This window comes from Chrysemys picta, chromosome 21 (assembly GCF_011386835.1).
Source record: "Chrysemys picta bellii isolate R12L10 chromosome 21, ASM1138683v2, whole genome shotgun sequence".
NCBI classification, from domain to species: Eukaryota; Metazoa; Chordata; order Testudines; family Emydidae; genus Chrysemys; species Chrysemys picta.
The window spans coordinates 10,292,755-10,310,603 of NC_088811.1; the positions used below are offsets into that span (position 1 = coordinate 10,292,755).

At 48.6% G+C, this 17,849-nt stretch overlaps 1 protein-coding gene across 2 annotated transcripts in view; it reads left to right on the top strand.

The window, feature by feature from the left end:
• The window catches only part of CA6 (carbonic anhydrase 6), a 38,794-nt gene that overhangs the window by 16,912 nt on the left and 4,033 nt on the right, over positions 1 to 17,849 (top strand). For both annotated transcript variants that reach the window (XM_005293026.4, XM_065575073.1), the window contains exons 4-8: positions 1,973 to 2,121; positions 4,193 to 4,288; positions 11,076 to 11,142; positions 12,863 to 13,020; positions 16,147 to 16,270. In XM_005293026.4, coding sequence (XP_005293083.2) covers positions 1,973 to 2,121; positions 4,193 to 4,288; positions 11,076 to 11,142; positions 12,863 to 13,020; positions 16,147 to 16,270 — 594 coding nt within the window. The remainder of the gene's footprint in view (positions 1 to 1,972; positions 2,122 to 4,192; positions 4,289 to 11,075; positions 11,143 to 12,862; positions 13,021 to 16,146; positions 16,271 to 17,849) is intronic.

Here is a 17,849-nt window from a genome sequence, read left to right on the forward strand (position 1 = left end):
TTGCCGATTTCCCCAAACTGCTGGAAAAGCCTGTCAGCAACACACATACAATCAAGAGAAAGAAGAGTCTATTTGCATTTCTCTATGAGACATTGGTTGGGGGGGAGAGAGGGCAGATTCAGCATTTATACACTGGCATTTTGTTCGTGTATACGAGTATTAGAACTACAATTCCTTGTATTTTGGGCCTGCTTCTCCCTGGCTTTGCACAGTCATCATTTGCTCCTGTGCCAGGTGAGTGTAAAATAGAATTCTGCACTCACATCCATGGAAGGTTAACTAGGGGAGGATTTGCAACCTCTGTGCACAGACATAAATGACAAGGTACCAGGAGTAAAAGGGGAAATCAGACCACCTGTTTTCAAAACCACTTCTAAAAACTCTTAAAGTAATTCACACAACAACCCTCCTGTGAGGTTGGCAAGTAATATCAGCCTTGTTTTACAAGATAGAAACAAACCTTGAGGGGCTTGATGTCAGAGTTAGGTGCATGCCTGCCTACCTTTCAGGTGTCTGGACCTATATGAGTTACTTGAGGCCCCTTGGTGAGTCAGAGCTGACTTAGAATTTGGGAGTTCCTGGCTCCTAGCCCTCTGCAACATCCTACCTAAATGATGCATCCCTCAGTAAAGAATTTCCTGGCATTGGGGGGTGGGGGGGTGGAGAAGAGATATTTCAGTCTTCCATCAAAGGCAGCTGGAAGATAAAGATTCCCCATCTTCTGTGGAAGATCTTATTCCAAATGGATATTCCTTCACTCCATCTGCACAGGGAGAAGGGACAGATGCAGGGGAGGGACACAAGTGGTGAAACATACTGTCTCCTGAGTGAGACCGCTCTAGTTGTATCTCTAAGAATCATAATGGTTAAGAATGCCTATTTATCACACTTACGCCCAACCGTTCACTTGAGGCTTCTGGGGTCAGTGTTATCTGCTCCACTACCTGCAAATTAATTCTTGCAGCTTTATCTTTCAGGGCTCTCACCATTTTCCTACACTCTCATTAACATCGAACTACTGACTTGCCAGCCAGGCCATTTTAATAAGGAATGTGAGCTAAATCCCGGAGTCCTTATGCACAGCTGTATTGTAGTCAAGCAGAATTTTGCTACAGACTTCACGGGGAGCGGGAAAAGACTCATTATAGTGCTCTCAAGCAAGAGCCTCAAGCCAGGTCTACACTCAAAGTAGAGTCAACCCAGCTATGTTGCTTAGGAGTGTGAAGAGTGCATGCCCCTAAGCAATGTAGTTAACCCAACCTAACCCCACCTCTTCCCTTGCGTAGACATCTACCTACTGCCTCCAAGGCCTTGTCTACACTTGAAACATTGCTGCGGGCTGCAGCTGTGCTGCTCTCACATTTCAAGTGTAGACAAGCCCCAAGTGGGCCACAGCAGGAGAGGTTCTGCACATCTTAAGCTGATGGGAGTTACAATGTTTAGCAGGTTCTTTGCACTAGAGCAGGGTAAAGTTTGTCAGACAAACCTTTTTTGGGGGGGCGGGGGGGAATAAACTAGTTTTAGGTTGATGGACAAAAAGATTTTTCAGCTTGGGTTGAATTCAGGGACTAGTTTAGAGAAAAAAATTAGAAAGAGGTGAAATGTTTAGTTTGGACAGCATTGGCCTGGTAAACCCAGGGTTGTGAGTTCAATCCTTGAGGGGGCCATTTAGGGATCTGGGGTAAAAATCTGTCTGGGGATTGGTCCTGCTTTGAGCAGGGGGTTGGACTAGATGACTGCCTGAGGTCCCTTCCAACCCTGATATTCTATGATTAAACCCTCAGTAAAGATAGCAGCATTTGGCTCTTTGGTTTTTAAAGGAGATTACCCCACCAGCAGGAGCAGCCCCATTGAGTTCAGTGGAACTGCTCTCCCCACTAAGCCGTATGCACCGTATTAAGTATTTGCAGCATTAGGACCAGCTGCATCCATTTCTGTTCATCTCATGTCATCTTTTTCTCCTGTCTTGCAGTCCAGATTGATTTACCACCCACCATGCGCATCACCAAAGGGCTCCCAAGCCTCTTCACTGCTGTCCAGATGCACCTGCATTGGGGCGGGCTGGACCTGGAGACTAGCGGCTCTGAACACACGGTGGATGGAATGAGATACTTCGCAGAGGTATCTGTTTAAGGGGAGACATGCGTCGTCCTCATAAAGGGAGGGGTTGCCTTCTTCCCCCTCGTGGGGAAAAAAAAAAAAAAAAAAAGCCAGGAAAAATCCCATGTTAAAAGAAAACCTCTGTGGGCAAACAGCTCTCTGTGAATTGCTTTAAGTGTAGGGGGCTAGAAATCTGGAGCAACGCCACTGAAGTCCATGGGCCTGATTTGCCACCACCTTGGCTAGTCACCTCCCCTTGCTAGAGGAGAATGCAAAGTGGATGTAGAATGCTACCACTAATGTGAGCGAGAGGAGGATTCGGAGATGGGTGCATTTTACACCCATCCTGTCCAGATGGGTGCAAAGGAGGTAGAAAATTAAGGCACAACAAGCAGCAAAATTTGGGCCAGGCCTTATTTCTGGCCAGGTTCCATCCCTGCATGCTATGGGCAATAGAGAGATTGAGATAGAAGCAGGGCCAGCTCCAGGTACCAGCACAGCAAGCAGCTGCCTGGGAAGGGGCAGCATGTCCAGGTCTTCAGCGGCGGGTCCTTCAGTCCCTCTCGGAGGGAAGGACTTGCCGCTGAAGAATGAAGTGGCGGCGGTAGAGCTGCTGGAGCCAGCCCTGGGCAGAAGCCCCTATAGTTTGAGATTCGAGTCTGATCAGGCTGTTAGGTTGCAGCCATTGCCAAAAACCAGACTTATTGACCAAGGAGGGGGTTATTAGAATAAAGTACTAGCAAGAATAGAGAGAGGGGGTGAAAATCTCTGTTGTTCCACTAGCCAAGGCTCTTTCATGTTGTTTAGAAATAAGACTCCAGCCCTTGACTGTCAAAGGTTCCCCGACTGCTTTATCCACTGTCTTCCACATGGTTGCTCTTTGCTTACAGTGGCAGGCCAAAGTTCACCACATGCATTGTGATGTGTGTGTGGGGGGGAAAATACAGAGCTAGAATTAATCTCCATCTTAGCTGTTTGCCCCAGGGCCCATTCTGTTACAGCCCAGTTCACAAAAGGGAGCTGCCAAGCCTTGGCAGACAAGATCATGTGCAGCAAAGGGCCAGCCCTCAGAAAGCAACAAGGATGGCAAATGCTTTCCTCCGTGTGATGCTTGTAGCTGCGGAGTTGCAAAGGCAGTTTAATAGGAGCTCAGGGAATACGTTAATACATTTTAATTTTTTCCTTATATTAGGCCTGATCCTGAACACAATTAAATGAAAAGGAAAAAACAATGCTCATGGCAGCCAAGGGGGTTTGGATCAGGCCCGTAACATTTGTTTTCTCCAACTGCTCTTTAATTGCAATCATTGCAAGAAGGGGCATCAGAGGTTTTTCCTTCCTACTTTTAAAAACCAGGAGGGAATCCCGATTACTAGTAATACACAGTTATTCGCTCTTTGGTTGGCAATTTGGTCAGCCCTCAGGCCAAACCACCTTTGCAAAACCAAGGTTTGCTGCTGCACAAGGACTCTCTTCAGCATCTGTTCACGAGCCTCACCTCCACAGGCAGCAAGCAAAGAAAGGTCTTCTTGCATTAAAGGTCAATGGTGGGACCCTAGCTGCAGCTAGTAGTTTTAAGGAAGAGGAGGAAAGTGGGCATTGCACTAGCACCTAAAGGCCCCAAATGTGAGGAGGGACCTACTATGCTAGGTGCTGTACAAACACAGTAAGAGTAAGTCCCTACCCTGAAGGCTTTGCATTCTAAAGAAAGAGATTAAATGACTTGGTCAAGGTCACAAAGCAGGTCAGTTGCAGAGCCAGGATTAGAACCCAAAGTATCCAAGTCCAACACACCAGCTACTGTGGGCCATGCTCCTGCTTTAGTCACACCTGCACAATCCCAATTGAACACAGGTTTGTGATGAAGAATTTGGCCCTAAATGTTTAAGTGTCACAGAGGATAGAAATTTGGTCCTAAAATATTTTCCCTTACCCATGTTGCCGAAGCCTTGGGTGTCTGCATTCAGGTCAGCAGAACCAGGAGACGGTTGGGCACTGGCTATCCCTTCAGTCTGAGACTTATTTCAAGAGCTGGAGGCAGCAAAACCACAAAGTCCCCAGCCTTGGACTGACCTTGTCTTGTTCCCCACAGCTGCACATTGTCCATTACAACTCCGGCAACTACTCCAGTTTTGAAGAGGCAAAAGACAAGCTGAACGGGCTGGCAGTGCTTGCTTTCCTCTATGTGGTAGGTTGTAGCTCTGCAGGGAGAGGGAACAGGTTGGTGAGTAGGTATGGGACATCATTATTAGTAGTAATAGTACTGCAGTAGCATGTAGCCGGCCTAACGGAAGTGTATTTGTTGGAATTGTAGGCGGTCACTTTAAGAACAAGGGTCAGACCTAGCTTGCAGGCTGGGGGGTCTCTGATCGGAGTCAATCTGGAAAGAACCAGCTTAAAGCTAGGTGGGGTGAATTGTGCCCCTCTGCCTTAGGGAGCAAGCCTGTTCTCTCCCCATTTTGGGGTGCTTGTGTAATTCTGAATGCTAAGGAATAGAGCAGAGACACACTGCAGCCTTCCAACAGGAGTATTTAGGTTTCCATCTGATTTCTGCATGCATGCTGTGAACACAACACCAACCAGTGCAGAGCCCCATTGGGAAAGGCACTTTATGAACACATAGTAAGACAGCCCTGTCTTTGCAGATTGACCAGACAAGGGGATACAGGGGCACAGGGAGGTGAAAGGACATGCTCAAAGGTAGTAGCAGTTAGAAGACAGAGTTGGGGGGAGAGGGAGAGAATCCAGAACTCCTGCCCTAGTCCAGTGCACTATTTTCTGGACCACAATAGTGGTGGAAGGTGCTTGCTATAGACATTCCTTATGCTTGCTGTAGGTTATTGGCTTTTCAAGGGTCACCGACTGCAGAACACTACTGAGATGGGTCATCACCCCTCAGCTCATGCAGCGGTAGAAGGCAGACAGAACACCACCAGAAGCTCAGTTTGGCCAGGAGGGCTTTTGTGAAGGATGGGAATGGACATTAAGAGTTACCATCCACAGGACATGCCAAGGTTGTTCTTCTGAACTATTTGTTAGACTGTCACTGAGCGCAGGAGTGGGCTAGAGTCTCCAGAGACGGGGCTAAACCCCAGCAGGCACAGAGAAATCCACTCACCCCTTTCTCTAGGGGGCAACATGAGCTCCACAGCAAAAAGCACATTGGCACAGGGGCAGCTCTGCAGCACCCAACACAAAGGAACACAAATTGGAATGGTCACCACAACGGAGTTCACCTGCCTGGTAACAGAAATAACATGATCCGAGTCCTTGCAGAGACCCTGCTTCATGCTTGGAAATATTTCCAGAGTAAGATTTTTGTGGAGTTCCATGCATTTGAAAGGTTTTGGAATTAAATCTATTTAGGCACGGAACACACATGGCAGGTTCTGCTCCCCCCACCCCCAAAGTGCTCCTTTTCCCTGCTCTGGGCAGAGCCCTGTTTGGAATGAAATAAGAATTCATTCCCCATGGCCCATTCAGTCATTGGCCTCTCTGCCGAGACTGCCCGTGGCCAGAACACTCTCTCCCTAGCTCTGCCTCATGGCAGGGGATGGCCTTTCAGGCACCTCATCTTCCAGGAAGACCCAAGTGGGAAATGAACTTTCCACAGTCCAGACTATCTAAAGCAAGACTTCCCTTCAGGGTAGGGTTGCCAGCTTTCTAATCATGCAAAACCAAACACACTAGCTACGCCCTTGAGGCACTGTCCCGCCCCTTCCCCGAGGCCCCACCTCCCTGCTCATTACCTTTCCCCTCCATCCGTAACTCTCCCCCCACTCTCACTGGGCTGGGGGGTTGGGGTGCAGGAGGGAGTGAGGGCTCCCCTGGGGATGCAGGCTCTGGAGTGGGGCTGGTGATGAAGTACAGGAGGGGGCTTCAGGCTGGGGCCAGGACATTCAGAGTGTGGAAGGGGGCTGTGGGTTGAGGCAGGGAGTTGGGGTACAGGAGGGGGTGAGTGCTCTGGGCTGGGGCCAGGGATGAGGAGTTGGGGGGGGGCTCAGGGCTGGGGGGTTGGAGCTCAGGGGGTTACCTCAGATAGCTTCCGGTCAGCAGCATAGGAGGGTTAAGACAGGCTTCAAGCATGTCCTACCTCCACACTGCACCCCAGAAGCATCCAGCAACAGGTCCAGCTTCTATGGGGGGGGAGGGGGAGGTAGAGGGCAGGGCAGAAGGCACCACACACTGCTCTCGCCTGCAAGCATCATTCCCCCCAGCTCCAATTGGCCACAGTTCCCAGCCAATGGGAGTGCAGAACTGGTGCTCAGGGCAGGGGTAGCACACAGAGCCCCATGCCCCCCGCAACCCACAAGGGGACCTGCTGACTGCTTCCAGGACACAACACAGTGCCAGAACAGATAGGGACTAGCCTGCCTTAGCCCTGCAGCACCAAAAACCAGACACCTGGCAACCCTACTTCAGGGGTCAAAATTTTTAAAGTCTTTCCACACAATTTCTAGTGACCTTAGAATCATAGAATAGAATATCAGGGTTGGAAGGGACCTCAAGAGGTCATCTAGTCCAACCCCCTGCTCAAAGCAGGACCAATTCCCAACTAAATCATCCCAGCCAGGGCTTTGTCAAGCCGGGCCTTAAAAACCTCCAAGGAAGGAGACTCCACCACCTCCCTAGGTAACGCATTCCAGTGCTTCACCACCCTCCTAGTGAAATAGTGTTTCCTAATATCCAATCTGGACCTCCCCCACTACAACTTGAGACCATTGCTCCTTGTCCTGTCATCTGCCACCACTGAGAACAGCCAAGCTCCATCCTCTTTGGAACCCCCCTTCAGGTAGTTGAAAGCAGCTATCAAATCCCCCCTCATTCTTCTCTTCTGGAGACTAAACAATCCCAGTTCCCTCAGCCTCTCCTCATAAGTCATGTGCTCCAGACCCCTAATCATTTTTGTTGCCCTCCGTTGGACTCTTTCCAATTTTTCCACATCCTTCTTGTAGTGTGGGGCCCAAAACTGGACACAGTATTCCAGATGAGGCCTCACCAATGTCGAATAAAGGGGAATGATCACGTTCCTCGATCTGCTGGCAATGCCCCTACTTATACAGCCCAAAATGCCATTAGCCTTCTTGGCAACAAGAGCACACTGTTGACTCATATCCAGCTTCTCGTCCACTGTAACCCCTAGGTCCTTTTCTACAGAACTGCTACCTAGGCATTTGGTCCCTAGTCTGTAGCAGTGCATGGGATTCTTCCGTCCTAAGTGCAGGACTCTGCACTTGTCCTTGTTGAACCTCATCAGGTTTTTTTTTTCCGCCCAATCCTCTAATTTGTCTAGGTCCCTCTGTATCCAATCCCTACCCTCTAGTGTATCTTCCAGGCCCAAACCCTTCCTTCTTAGCTAGGAGATTAGACAGCCTTCCTTCCAGAGCTCACACAATGCTTCTCCACAGCCCTTTTAAGTTTTCCACCACCAGTTTCACCTAGGAAATCAATAAGATCTTTCAAAAAGAGAAAACTCAAAACAAAGCCTTCCCAACACAAGCTCTCTCTCTCCAAGACCCCTTGCAGGGTATCATACAGCCTTCTACTCTACCTTGGAAACCAGCTGGCAAGGAGTCTTCCCCTGCTGCTTCAGAAGGTCTTACAACAACCTTCACCCATCTCTAACTCTGTTCTTTGTCTCTCTACCCATGCCTCTCACTTATCTACCCCTGACCTGATCGGTGGGTCATGTGATCCACCAGTCATATGACCTTTATTTTCCCCACCTGGGGAGAAGAGCTGGCTGAGTTACAGGTGAGGCTGACATCCAGCTCTTCTCTATGGGCCAGCCAGCTGCTGATGCTGCCAGATGAGGTGGCCTGTTATTGGCAGTCGTTTTTGTGATGTAGACACCTGCCCCCTGGAACTGGGCAGAGACCCACTAAATCCATGTCACACAGGCTACCAAACAACCCCGAAATGGCCACTGTGGATGAATCTGAACCAGCCACATTAAAGGTGAAGTCTTAATAGTCTATCACCAATCTCCAGAGCCATCCCGACCTTTTATTAATTTAAATTTGCTTTTTCTTCCCATTGTAAAAAAAGCTCAGCTCCATTTTTTCCCCCTGAAGACCTTGACCACAAATTCCCCCAGCTAGAGAGTGACACCCGGACTCTCATGGAATGACAACCAGTCACTCCCTCCCTGGTCACACTGGCAGTTCTATACAAAAAGAAGCTTATGCCTCTCTTTCCTTTGTTCAGCGTGTTTACTTAGTGCATCAAACCCCCAATCCTCTCCCCAGCGCATTGCTGGAGCAGCCAGCGGCTGATCTTTCCCTGCTCAAAGGGTAGCAGCTCCTCCATGGCTCAGGCTTCCAGTCTGGAGTAGCCTAGGGCACAGGACTGGTGGATGTGCCTAATGTATTGCATTAGCATGAGCCCCTTGGAACCTGGCTCCGGGAAATGCATGTGATTAGCACTCCCTGTGCCGCCCTCATGCACTGCCCTCTCGTCATGTCGCAGAACCACACCGCTTCCATTGCAGACAGGGTCCAACTCCTTTGCCTGCACTGGAGGATGAGTAAATTTTTCCTCTTATGGCCTCTTCTCTTTACCCCAGGGGGGGGGGGGGAAGGGCGGAAGGGTGGGAGGAGAGAGGTGAAACACGCCTGTGGACCATGATGTGGCTCAGCCTTTCATGGTCCTTGGAGGGGTCCTGTCCCCATCTGAGATTATTTTGAAGGCCCAGGCTCCTCGGGCCAGCAGCTCCCTTCTGCCAAGTGTATGGACTCGGTACTACGGGCAGCTCCCGCTGGTACAAACAGCAAGAGTCTGAGATCAGAGCTGTTTAAGGGAGGGCGTCCTAGCCCAGGAGCGGGGGGAGATGAGCTGATACCCTATCCCTACCACTCTACCCACACCCTTGCAGACTAAGCTGGACAACCGCTTAGTACAAGCCCTGGGGGAAAGCTGCAAAGTGGCAGATGTTAGTAGGTAAAGCGAGGGCCCCGCAGGCACATGGATGTGAGTGAGGGGAGGAGGAGCAGCATCAAGACAAACAGAATAGAAGCAAAAAGAAGAACAGGAGGACTTGTGGCACCTTAGAGACTAACAAATTTATTAGAGCATAAGCTTTCGTGGACTACAGCCCACTTCTTCGGATGCATATGAATAGAAGCAGCGGAGCTGGATGAATGACGGAAAAGAAACGTTACTGGTAAATAATAATAGGGAGGAGGGATGCTCATTTAGGGAATGGGGATGGGATACAGGAGAGCTGGGCTCAACGCCCAGGCCAGCTCTGCAACAAACTCCATGGATGACCGGGGGCAAGTTATTTAGCCTCAGATTCTCAATGGTATTTAGGCTCCTAGCTTTCATTGAAATCAGCTGGGCCTGGGCCTCAGTCTCCTCATCTGTAAGCTGGGACCAATAATAACACTCCCTTTCTCCCACCTGTTGTCTCTCTGGTCTGTTTAGACTACGAGTTCTTTGTGGCAAGGAGCATCTCCTGCTCGATGTATATACAGCACCTTGTACGATGGGGCACCAAGGGCACTGGAACCATTTGTATTGTGAGGGTGCTGAGACCCATTGACCCAAGCTGTAAACCCTGTCTATGCTGGAAACCATTTCAAGTCAGGGGGTGCTGTAGCACCCCCCGCATCCCTAGTTCCAGCACCCATATGGGGCACCCCTCTGATCTGGGGCCTCTAGGTGTTATTGTAATAGGAAGAAATTATAACAGCATAACTATTTGCTGTGGGGGCAGGAAAGCCCAAATGAGTGACCACGGGAGTGCTGTGACCGGCTTTAGGTCATGGAAGTGGCTGAATGTCTGTATGTTCACTGCTCTTACAAACTGGACTCAGAGGTCTGGCTCTCTGCCGGGAAAGGGTCACCCTCCCTCTCTTTTCTCTCTCTGGGAAGCACAACTCAGCTGCCCACCGCCATCAACAGAGCATTGTTCGTCTCCTCCAGGCTCCAGCCGCTTGAGAGCTTCGTGCTAATTTCAAAGGCCTGAGCGCTGCTTCATGTTGACAAAAGCTGCAGACAGGGGTCTGTGGTCCTAGCGAGAGATGATTTGACATGGCAGTTGAGATCCCGTTGTGGTGCGATAAAGAGAGGCATAACCTCGCTCCGTTCCAAAGCTCCTGCTGACAAGACGCTTCCAGGCACTGAAAAAGGGCATCTCCCTCTCTTCCTCACACTTCGCAGTTCCTGAGAGGCATTGATCAGAGGCTGAGGGGATCAAGACTCCTGGATTCTCTTCCCAGCTATGGGAGGGGAGTGGTGTCTAGTGGTTAGAGCAGCAGAGACTGAGTCCGGATTGCTGGGTTCTGTTTCTAGCACTGGGAGAACAGTGTGGTCTAGTGCTTAGTGCAATGGGGCCAGAAGGGGCAGGACTTGTGAGTTCTACTCCCAGCTCATACACTGAGCTTAGGGAACTCATTTAGGGCCAAAAAAAGTATAGGACCTTAGGCCCAAATTTTCAGGATGTGGTTGCTTAACGTTGGGCATCTAACTCACTACTGAGACACTTCCTGAGTCATAACTGGCTTGATTGTCAGAGGTGCTGAGCACCCACAAATCTTATGGAAGTCAGTGGGACCTGACAATCAAGCCAGTTATTTAGATGCCTAAATACAGACTTTGGAGCCCAACTTTACATGCCCAAAGTTTTAAAATGTCAGCCTTAGTAGCTGTGTGCCTCAGTTTCCCCCATCTAACACACAAGAGAGCACTAGGATGCTTTAGTGTGTATGTAAGAGGAGGACACGTGGGAGGAGCCCTGCACCCTCTAAGGCTCCAGCACTCTTGTGCAATTCAGTGCAGGCTTCTAGCTTGAGGATCCATAATGACAAGTGTGGTTATTACTCATGAAAATATCTAGTCCCTGAAGAAATCCAGCGCCAGTATTTGGCCGTGTGAGCTCCTGCCTCAGTGAATCTCACATGCTGAACTGAGCTAGAGCTGGTGCTGGGTTGACTTTTATGTATTTTATTCATCAAGCCCTATTCTCTTTCTAGGATGGGAATTTTGAGAACACCTACTACAGTGAATTCATTTCCAACCTGGCCAAAATCAGGTTTGCCGGTAAGTCCCTGGCACCCCTCTCCATTCTTGTTGCCCAAAACGTCAGTACTTGTAAATGCTGGGTACATCTGGGCCTAAAGGGAGACAGCCCAAGGGGAGAGAGGGCAGGGCAGGGCAGGTGAGCTCACTGGGAAGCTCTGTTTCATTCTCATGGATAAGGTCAGATAGATCTTGGCCTGGTTGGTGAATGGCATGGGAGACTGGGATTATTATTGGCCTGGGTTTAAGGTGCAGTGCCCATTGCAAGGTCAGATGTCTCATGAGCCAAAGGTCACATATCGCTATCAGAACTTAACATGTTCTTCCTTGTCATGCATGACAGGACCCAGGTCTGTGACTGACCAAGCCAGAGGTCCCAAGGTGATGGGGACTTTCCCTTTCAGTTGTAATTTACCAGCCCCACAGGTGCCCCATGCATTAGCTCATTGGGTTCCATGGGCTTTGCTGGACCCTGCAGTTGTTACTGGGAGAAGTGGGGGGGAGGCTAGTAGGCAGCTTGCTGCATTTTTTTAAAAACAAATTACCGGTATATATCAAGTTGCAGTTAAATAACTAGGTAACTTCAGCCATACCCCGCTGCACACCTCTGCAGCATCTCTCCTTCCCCACACATGGAGGAAACAATGGTGCTGATTGCAGAATCATCCTTCCATTCTTAAGCAAGCCATGACATCCTGTTAAAGGGAGGGACCTCTTCCTGCCTCCACCAGAGCTTGCTACATCGAAAAAAATAGTCTCGCAAAAAACAAACAAACAAACAAAAAACCACTACAGCAACCCAGTATTAACACAATATGCTGGGCTGTTAGTTTGGGGCTGCCCTGGGATTTCCTGAGCTGATTCCCATGGACAGGTGAACTCACCTGCGTAATCAGGTCTTTCTAGTGAACACCAAACTGGTTCTCAGTCCACAAAACCCACCCTTGCATTATGTATAGGGCAAATTCCATAGGGAACTTGGAATGTCTAGAATCATAAAAAATATTCTTCTTCTTAATACCTGGCCCTTATATAAAGTGGTTTTTATTTTCAAAGTGCCTAGAGCAGGAAAAGAACTATTAAATTAGCTTATCAAGTATGATTATTGTTATTTATCTCTATTATAGTAGCACATATAGACTCTAGCCCCACTATGCTAGGTGCCGAGGTGCTGTACAGACTAGAGGTAGTAGAAAATTTTCATCAAAACAGGTTTCCATCATAACGTGTCCTTTCAACCAAACTGAAATGGTTGGGTGAAAGTGAGTAGCCATTTTGAGGAAATTTCATTTAAAAAAATTGGAGAAAACCTATTTTAAAAACATCAAAACATCTTTTTTCAACATTTTCAGAACTGTTTTGACTATTTTTGTTTTGAAATGTATTTTGTATAAAAAATAGAAAAGGGTGAAAAATCTAAACAAATCATTTTGCATTTATTGAAATGAAATGTGTCAAAGGACCTGAAGTTAATTTTAGTTTTTTGGAAGGTCTAAATTTTCATCTTGATTTGGGATGAAGATTTTTTCTCAGGACAGAAAATCTGTTTGCAGTCAGCTCTAGTACAGATGTAACAAAAAGACAGTCCCTGTCCATCTGCTTTTGCTTGGCTCTGTCACTGGCCTAGTTACTGGTGCATTTTGGGAAGAGATTTGTCAAGTGTCTGTCCACAGCATCCAGGACCAGTCCTATGCTTTCCTCTCCTTGGTCATCATGTATCTGTGTTTTGTTGCCTTTTTAGGGCAATCAACCAAGCTCAGTTTGCTGGATGTCCAAGCCATGCTGCCCGAAAACCTCTCACACTTCTACAGGTATCAGGGTTCACTGACCACACCCCCCTGCTCGGAGAGCGTGATCTGGACAGTTTTTGATTCTCCCATCATCCTATCACACACGCAGGTAAGGCCCCCTCTGCTGCTTGCCAGATGTGATAGCCTTTCCTCCTTCCAGGCAGCCTCTCTTTTTCTCCACACCTCCACTCTCCCTTGTCTGGTGCTTTCGAGGGGACTGGGGTAATTATTTGCCACGTTACAGGGCCATGTGGAGGTGTGTGTGTCTATGTGGCATTTTGTAAAGGAATGAAGTCACAGAGAAGCATGAAGTTATAGTGATGTCTTGACATAATAGTGCTCAGTCCTTCTCTAAGGCCTTCCATCCAGGAAAGTCACAGTGCTTTACAGACAGGAATGAATGTAGCTTCCCTTTATGCAAGGTAGGTCAATAACATTATCCCATTTTACAGCTGGGGAAACTGAGGCAAGGCAGTTAAGTAACTTGCCCAAGACCCACAGTGTTAATCTATGGTACAGAACCCAGGCCTCCTGATTCCCAGTCCCTGCTCTTAGCCACTAGTTGTAGCTCTTTCCTGATGTAGGGGGATGATTTTCATCCTTTCCCACTCTCCTGTGTTCTTGGGAAGAGTAAGGTGTTTACCCCTCTCTGTCCCTTTTCTGGCTGCACAAGAAGCTGGGGCTAGAGCCAGGTAACTCTGGGCCATTGGCTTAGCACTGCAGCATAGCGAACACGCCTGTGACCACTGCTCCAATTGCTTTACCTGGCACTCACACGTGAGACTCTATGACAGACCCGGGTGGCTGATCATTGGCTTGTAGATTTAGGGTTATGAATGCTCAACCGGTCACACTGCTTGACAGAGGTAGTGTGGTCCAGTGGTTTGAGCATGGTGCTGGGTGCCAGGAGCTCCCACATTCTAATCCTGCTCCTGACAGTAACTCAGCAGGATAATACTTACTTGCCTCATGGGGTGTAGTGAGAATAATATTTGCCAGGCCTTTGAGGGTCCGGTCCCTGCTCTGCCACAGACTCCCTGCATGACCTTCACCTCTCTGTGCCTCGGTTTCCTACGTCAGCAGCTGTCGACCTTTCCAGGCTACTGTACCCCTTTCAGGAGTCTGATTTGTCTTGCATACCCCCAAGTTTCACCTCGCTTAAGAACTACTTGCTTACAAAATCAGACATAGAAATACGAAAGTATCACAGCACACTGTTACTGAAAAAAATGCTGACTTTCTCATTTTTCTCATATAATTATAAAATAAATCAATTGGCATATAAATATTGTACTTACATTTCTGTGTATAGTATATAGAGCCAAGTCACTGTCTGTATGAAACTGTAGTTTGTACTGACTTCACGAGTGCTTTTTATGCTTTTGTAAAACTAGGCAAATATCTAGATGAGTTGATGTACCCCCTGGAAGACCTCTGCGTACCCCTGGTTGAGAACCACTGTCCTAGGCCATCCAATGGGTATAGAAAACACTGACCATGACTATTTGAGAGAGCGTCTGTGTGAGGATCCATCTATTTGCAAAGCACTCTGGGCGACGTGATACACTGTAGTGCACATTATTGGTGTTTGGCTGACCACTCCTAACAATCGTTGTAATCAAAGATGGCGGAGAAGCTTCTGTGATTTATTATTTATAAATGGGCACGAAAAGAAACCCAATATAGAAGTGTCTTTAATCATACGACTATGACTGTACCTATTGGAATTAGAGAGTGCTGGCTCGTATTCTCTCGGCTGCTGCTTAGACATCCCCACTCAGCACAAGCCAGACTGCTAATTCAAAGGGTTTATAGTCTGAGGTTATGGAATCTCTAAACTCTCTAGACCAAATTCAGCCTTGGCATGAACAGGTGCGTCTCCACCCAGAGCGACTCTCAGCCTTTCCCCCAGCCAAACTAGCGGCGCAAGAGTGGCAGCTGCAGACACATCTTGCAGCCACAGTGGTTTAAGCTAAAATCTCTGTACAGTACAGCACAGATTAGCTGATGTCTGGCAAGCGCAACAAAACTCCCTGCTCAGTTAAATGCAACAGGGCCAGAACCCAGCAAAAATAAAAACAGCAAGGAAGACCAGCCAGAGCCAACCAGCAAAACTGCTGAGGCTGAGTCTTTGCTAGATACAAAGCCAGGAGCATAACGAACTCGCCCACCAGCAGGCCCTTGGGATAAGATAATTACAGAATAATAATTGTTATTTTTAGAAAAGTGACTCTCTCTTGTTTATATTGGCTATGTGTAAATAGAGGCGTTATTTCAGCTAGGGGCCGGTGCAGGTTTTGTCTGCATGGCAGACGAACATTGGTCCAGACTCCAGCCTAGGCATTAGGCTGTGCTGATGACTCCACGCTGCACACAAAGGGGAACTGTTGATGAGTGATTAAAGGTGGCTCCTGTACACCCAAGAGTGATCAAACCCCTTCAGGCAGGACGGGACGCTGCCTCTTGTCTAGATCTGCCAGGGCATTTAGCATAGGGCAGACCCCCAGCATAAGCAACATCAATAAGCTGAGAACACCAAGGAGCTTTAAATGATGAATTATTTTCCTTAGGTAAATAATGTGTGTAACCTTCTCTTTAAGACACAGCAGAGACAGGAATGTGTGTGATTGAGGTGAATTTGCATCTAAATAAGGGGCTGTGCATTCTAATGGGGGCAGTTCAAAGGCCCCCTGGCAGTTGTCGTTAAGCAAAATAATAGGACTCATTGCAAAATCCCCATCACATGCATAGCCTGGGTAGGTGTCAGAACAAACTTCCTCTTCCACTTAGTTCAGCCATTGCCCTTGAGTCTGACAGGGGCCATGCTCCTGTTCTACGCCGGTGTCCCTTCCCCTTGTTCATGCACCTCAGTTCTGACATGTCAACACCCTGATTCTGGGCCTCTACACACTGCTGCTGGGAACAAGCCTCCCAACCCGGGGAGCAGACTCACGCTAGCGGGGCTTGAGGTAGCGCACTAAAAATAGCCCAGCTGACCCTGTGAGTCTGAACCAGAGCCTCAACGTCCACCCTGGCTGGCGTGAGTCTGTCGAGCTGGGGGCGGGAGGCTCACTTCCAGCGACAGTGTAGACATACCCTACCTAGTGCTGCAACTGCAAGGACTCATTCGGCACGATCGGCAGCTACCGCGGTATTGCTCTGGTGAGGGGTGTTTTTTCTTTCAAAGAGCTAGCCACCCATTTCCCCCTCCATAACAAGCCCGTGTTGCTTAAAGATCAAGCTGCTGGAGAACACCTTGCTGGACTGGCAGAACAACACCCTGCGGAACGACTATCGGCACGCTCAGCCGCTCAACGACAGAGTGGTGGAATCATCTTTCAAGGCCAAAGGCAACAAAGGTAAGAGTGGGGCTGGGACCGGGTGCCTGGGGTAGAACATAGCATCAGAGGGGTGGCTCCAGGTAGGCCTGCAGGCGAGGAATAAAAAAAACATTTGAAGTGAGTTTAATTTGCAATCAGTTAAGCAGGGCAACCCAAGACTCACCCTCAAGGAGGGGTTAACGGTACCCTCGGACTACGGGTAAGGAAAGGTGCAGGGGTATATTGTGTCCAATTGCCATGACATCTCCAATATCTACTAGCAGAAACAACATGATCTAAGGTACTTATGGCTCTTATTACTGTAGTATCTGAGCGCTCCACAATCTTTAACAGATTTATCCTCACAAGCACTGTATGAACTAAGGAAATATTATCCCCAATTTAGAGACAGGGAGCTGATGCACACAGACTAAATGACTTGCCCAAGGTCACGGAGTCTGTCTGTGGCAGAGCAGGGAATTGAGTCCCAGGCTAGCGCCTTACCTACTAAACCATCCTGCCTCATCACAGGCAAGGATAAGCATGGCCAGCACAGCACCACTGACTGAGCGCCCACAATCAAGGGATTTTTTTTGAGAGAGAGAACTTTTTGCATGTTGAGCCCCATGCAACATGAACTGTCTGCCAGTCCAACAGAGGCGAGTGCTAATGCTATTTTAACAGGAGGTGCCTGGAAGTGAGACCTGGCACAACTCTGGGTTTGTGAGAATTTGGAGTCTGTATGACACATCACCACTTGTGCAAGACCCACTGTGTTTGCTGTAGCGTAGGTTTGGACCTTTCTCCCAGCACCTTTGACCCCCAGTGGGAAGAACATTAACAGGGACATAATTTCAGACACAGGCGACCTAACATGTTAAAAATCTCTCTCCAGGTTCATAGGCCACTAGACAAATTACCTTTGTTCAGTGTCTTTCATACAAACCGTATTGTGGAATGCTTTGTGGAGTTTAACAGCGGGAAAGAGAGAAGGGGAGAGAGGGACACACACCCAGGGAGAAATGATCACAAGCCAAACCCAGGCGAGGTGTAGACAAGAAGGGTCAACCCATGGGCTTAGTCTACATTACAAAGTTTTGCCGACATAGCTATGGTAACTAGGAGGGTGGGGGAAGGAATCGCACCTCCTAGCCAACCCAGCTACGCTGACAAAATCCCCAGTGTAGATGCAATGATGCCAGCAGAAGAGTGCGTCTGTCAGCTTAGCTAATGGTCTGTGCTGGTCGAACGCCCCCTTCTGTCAGCCTATGCTGCGTCTCCACCAGGGGACTCTGCCAGCACGGCTGTAGCAGTATAGTTGTACTGTGCTGGCAAAGCATCTGCTGTGCAGATGAGCACCTGGTCCCATGGAAGTCTGTGGTAGACGCTCACTGCTGTCAATGGGAGTAGAACTTGGCCTGTTGGTTCCCATCAAATGGTGGCAGTTTTGCCATTGTTCGCTTAACAGATGGCAAAGATGAGGCCATGTAGCCAGGGACAACTGCCCCTCAAACAATTCCCCACCCCAAGTGGTGCACAGGGGAAAGAGACCCCAATTTAAAAGGGAGGCGCCCCAAAAGCTCCCGGTGTTTGGAAGCTGGAGAAAAATCCCATCTGA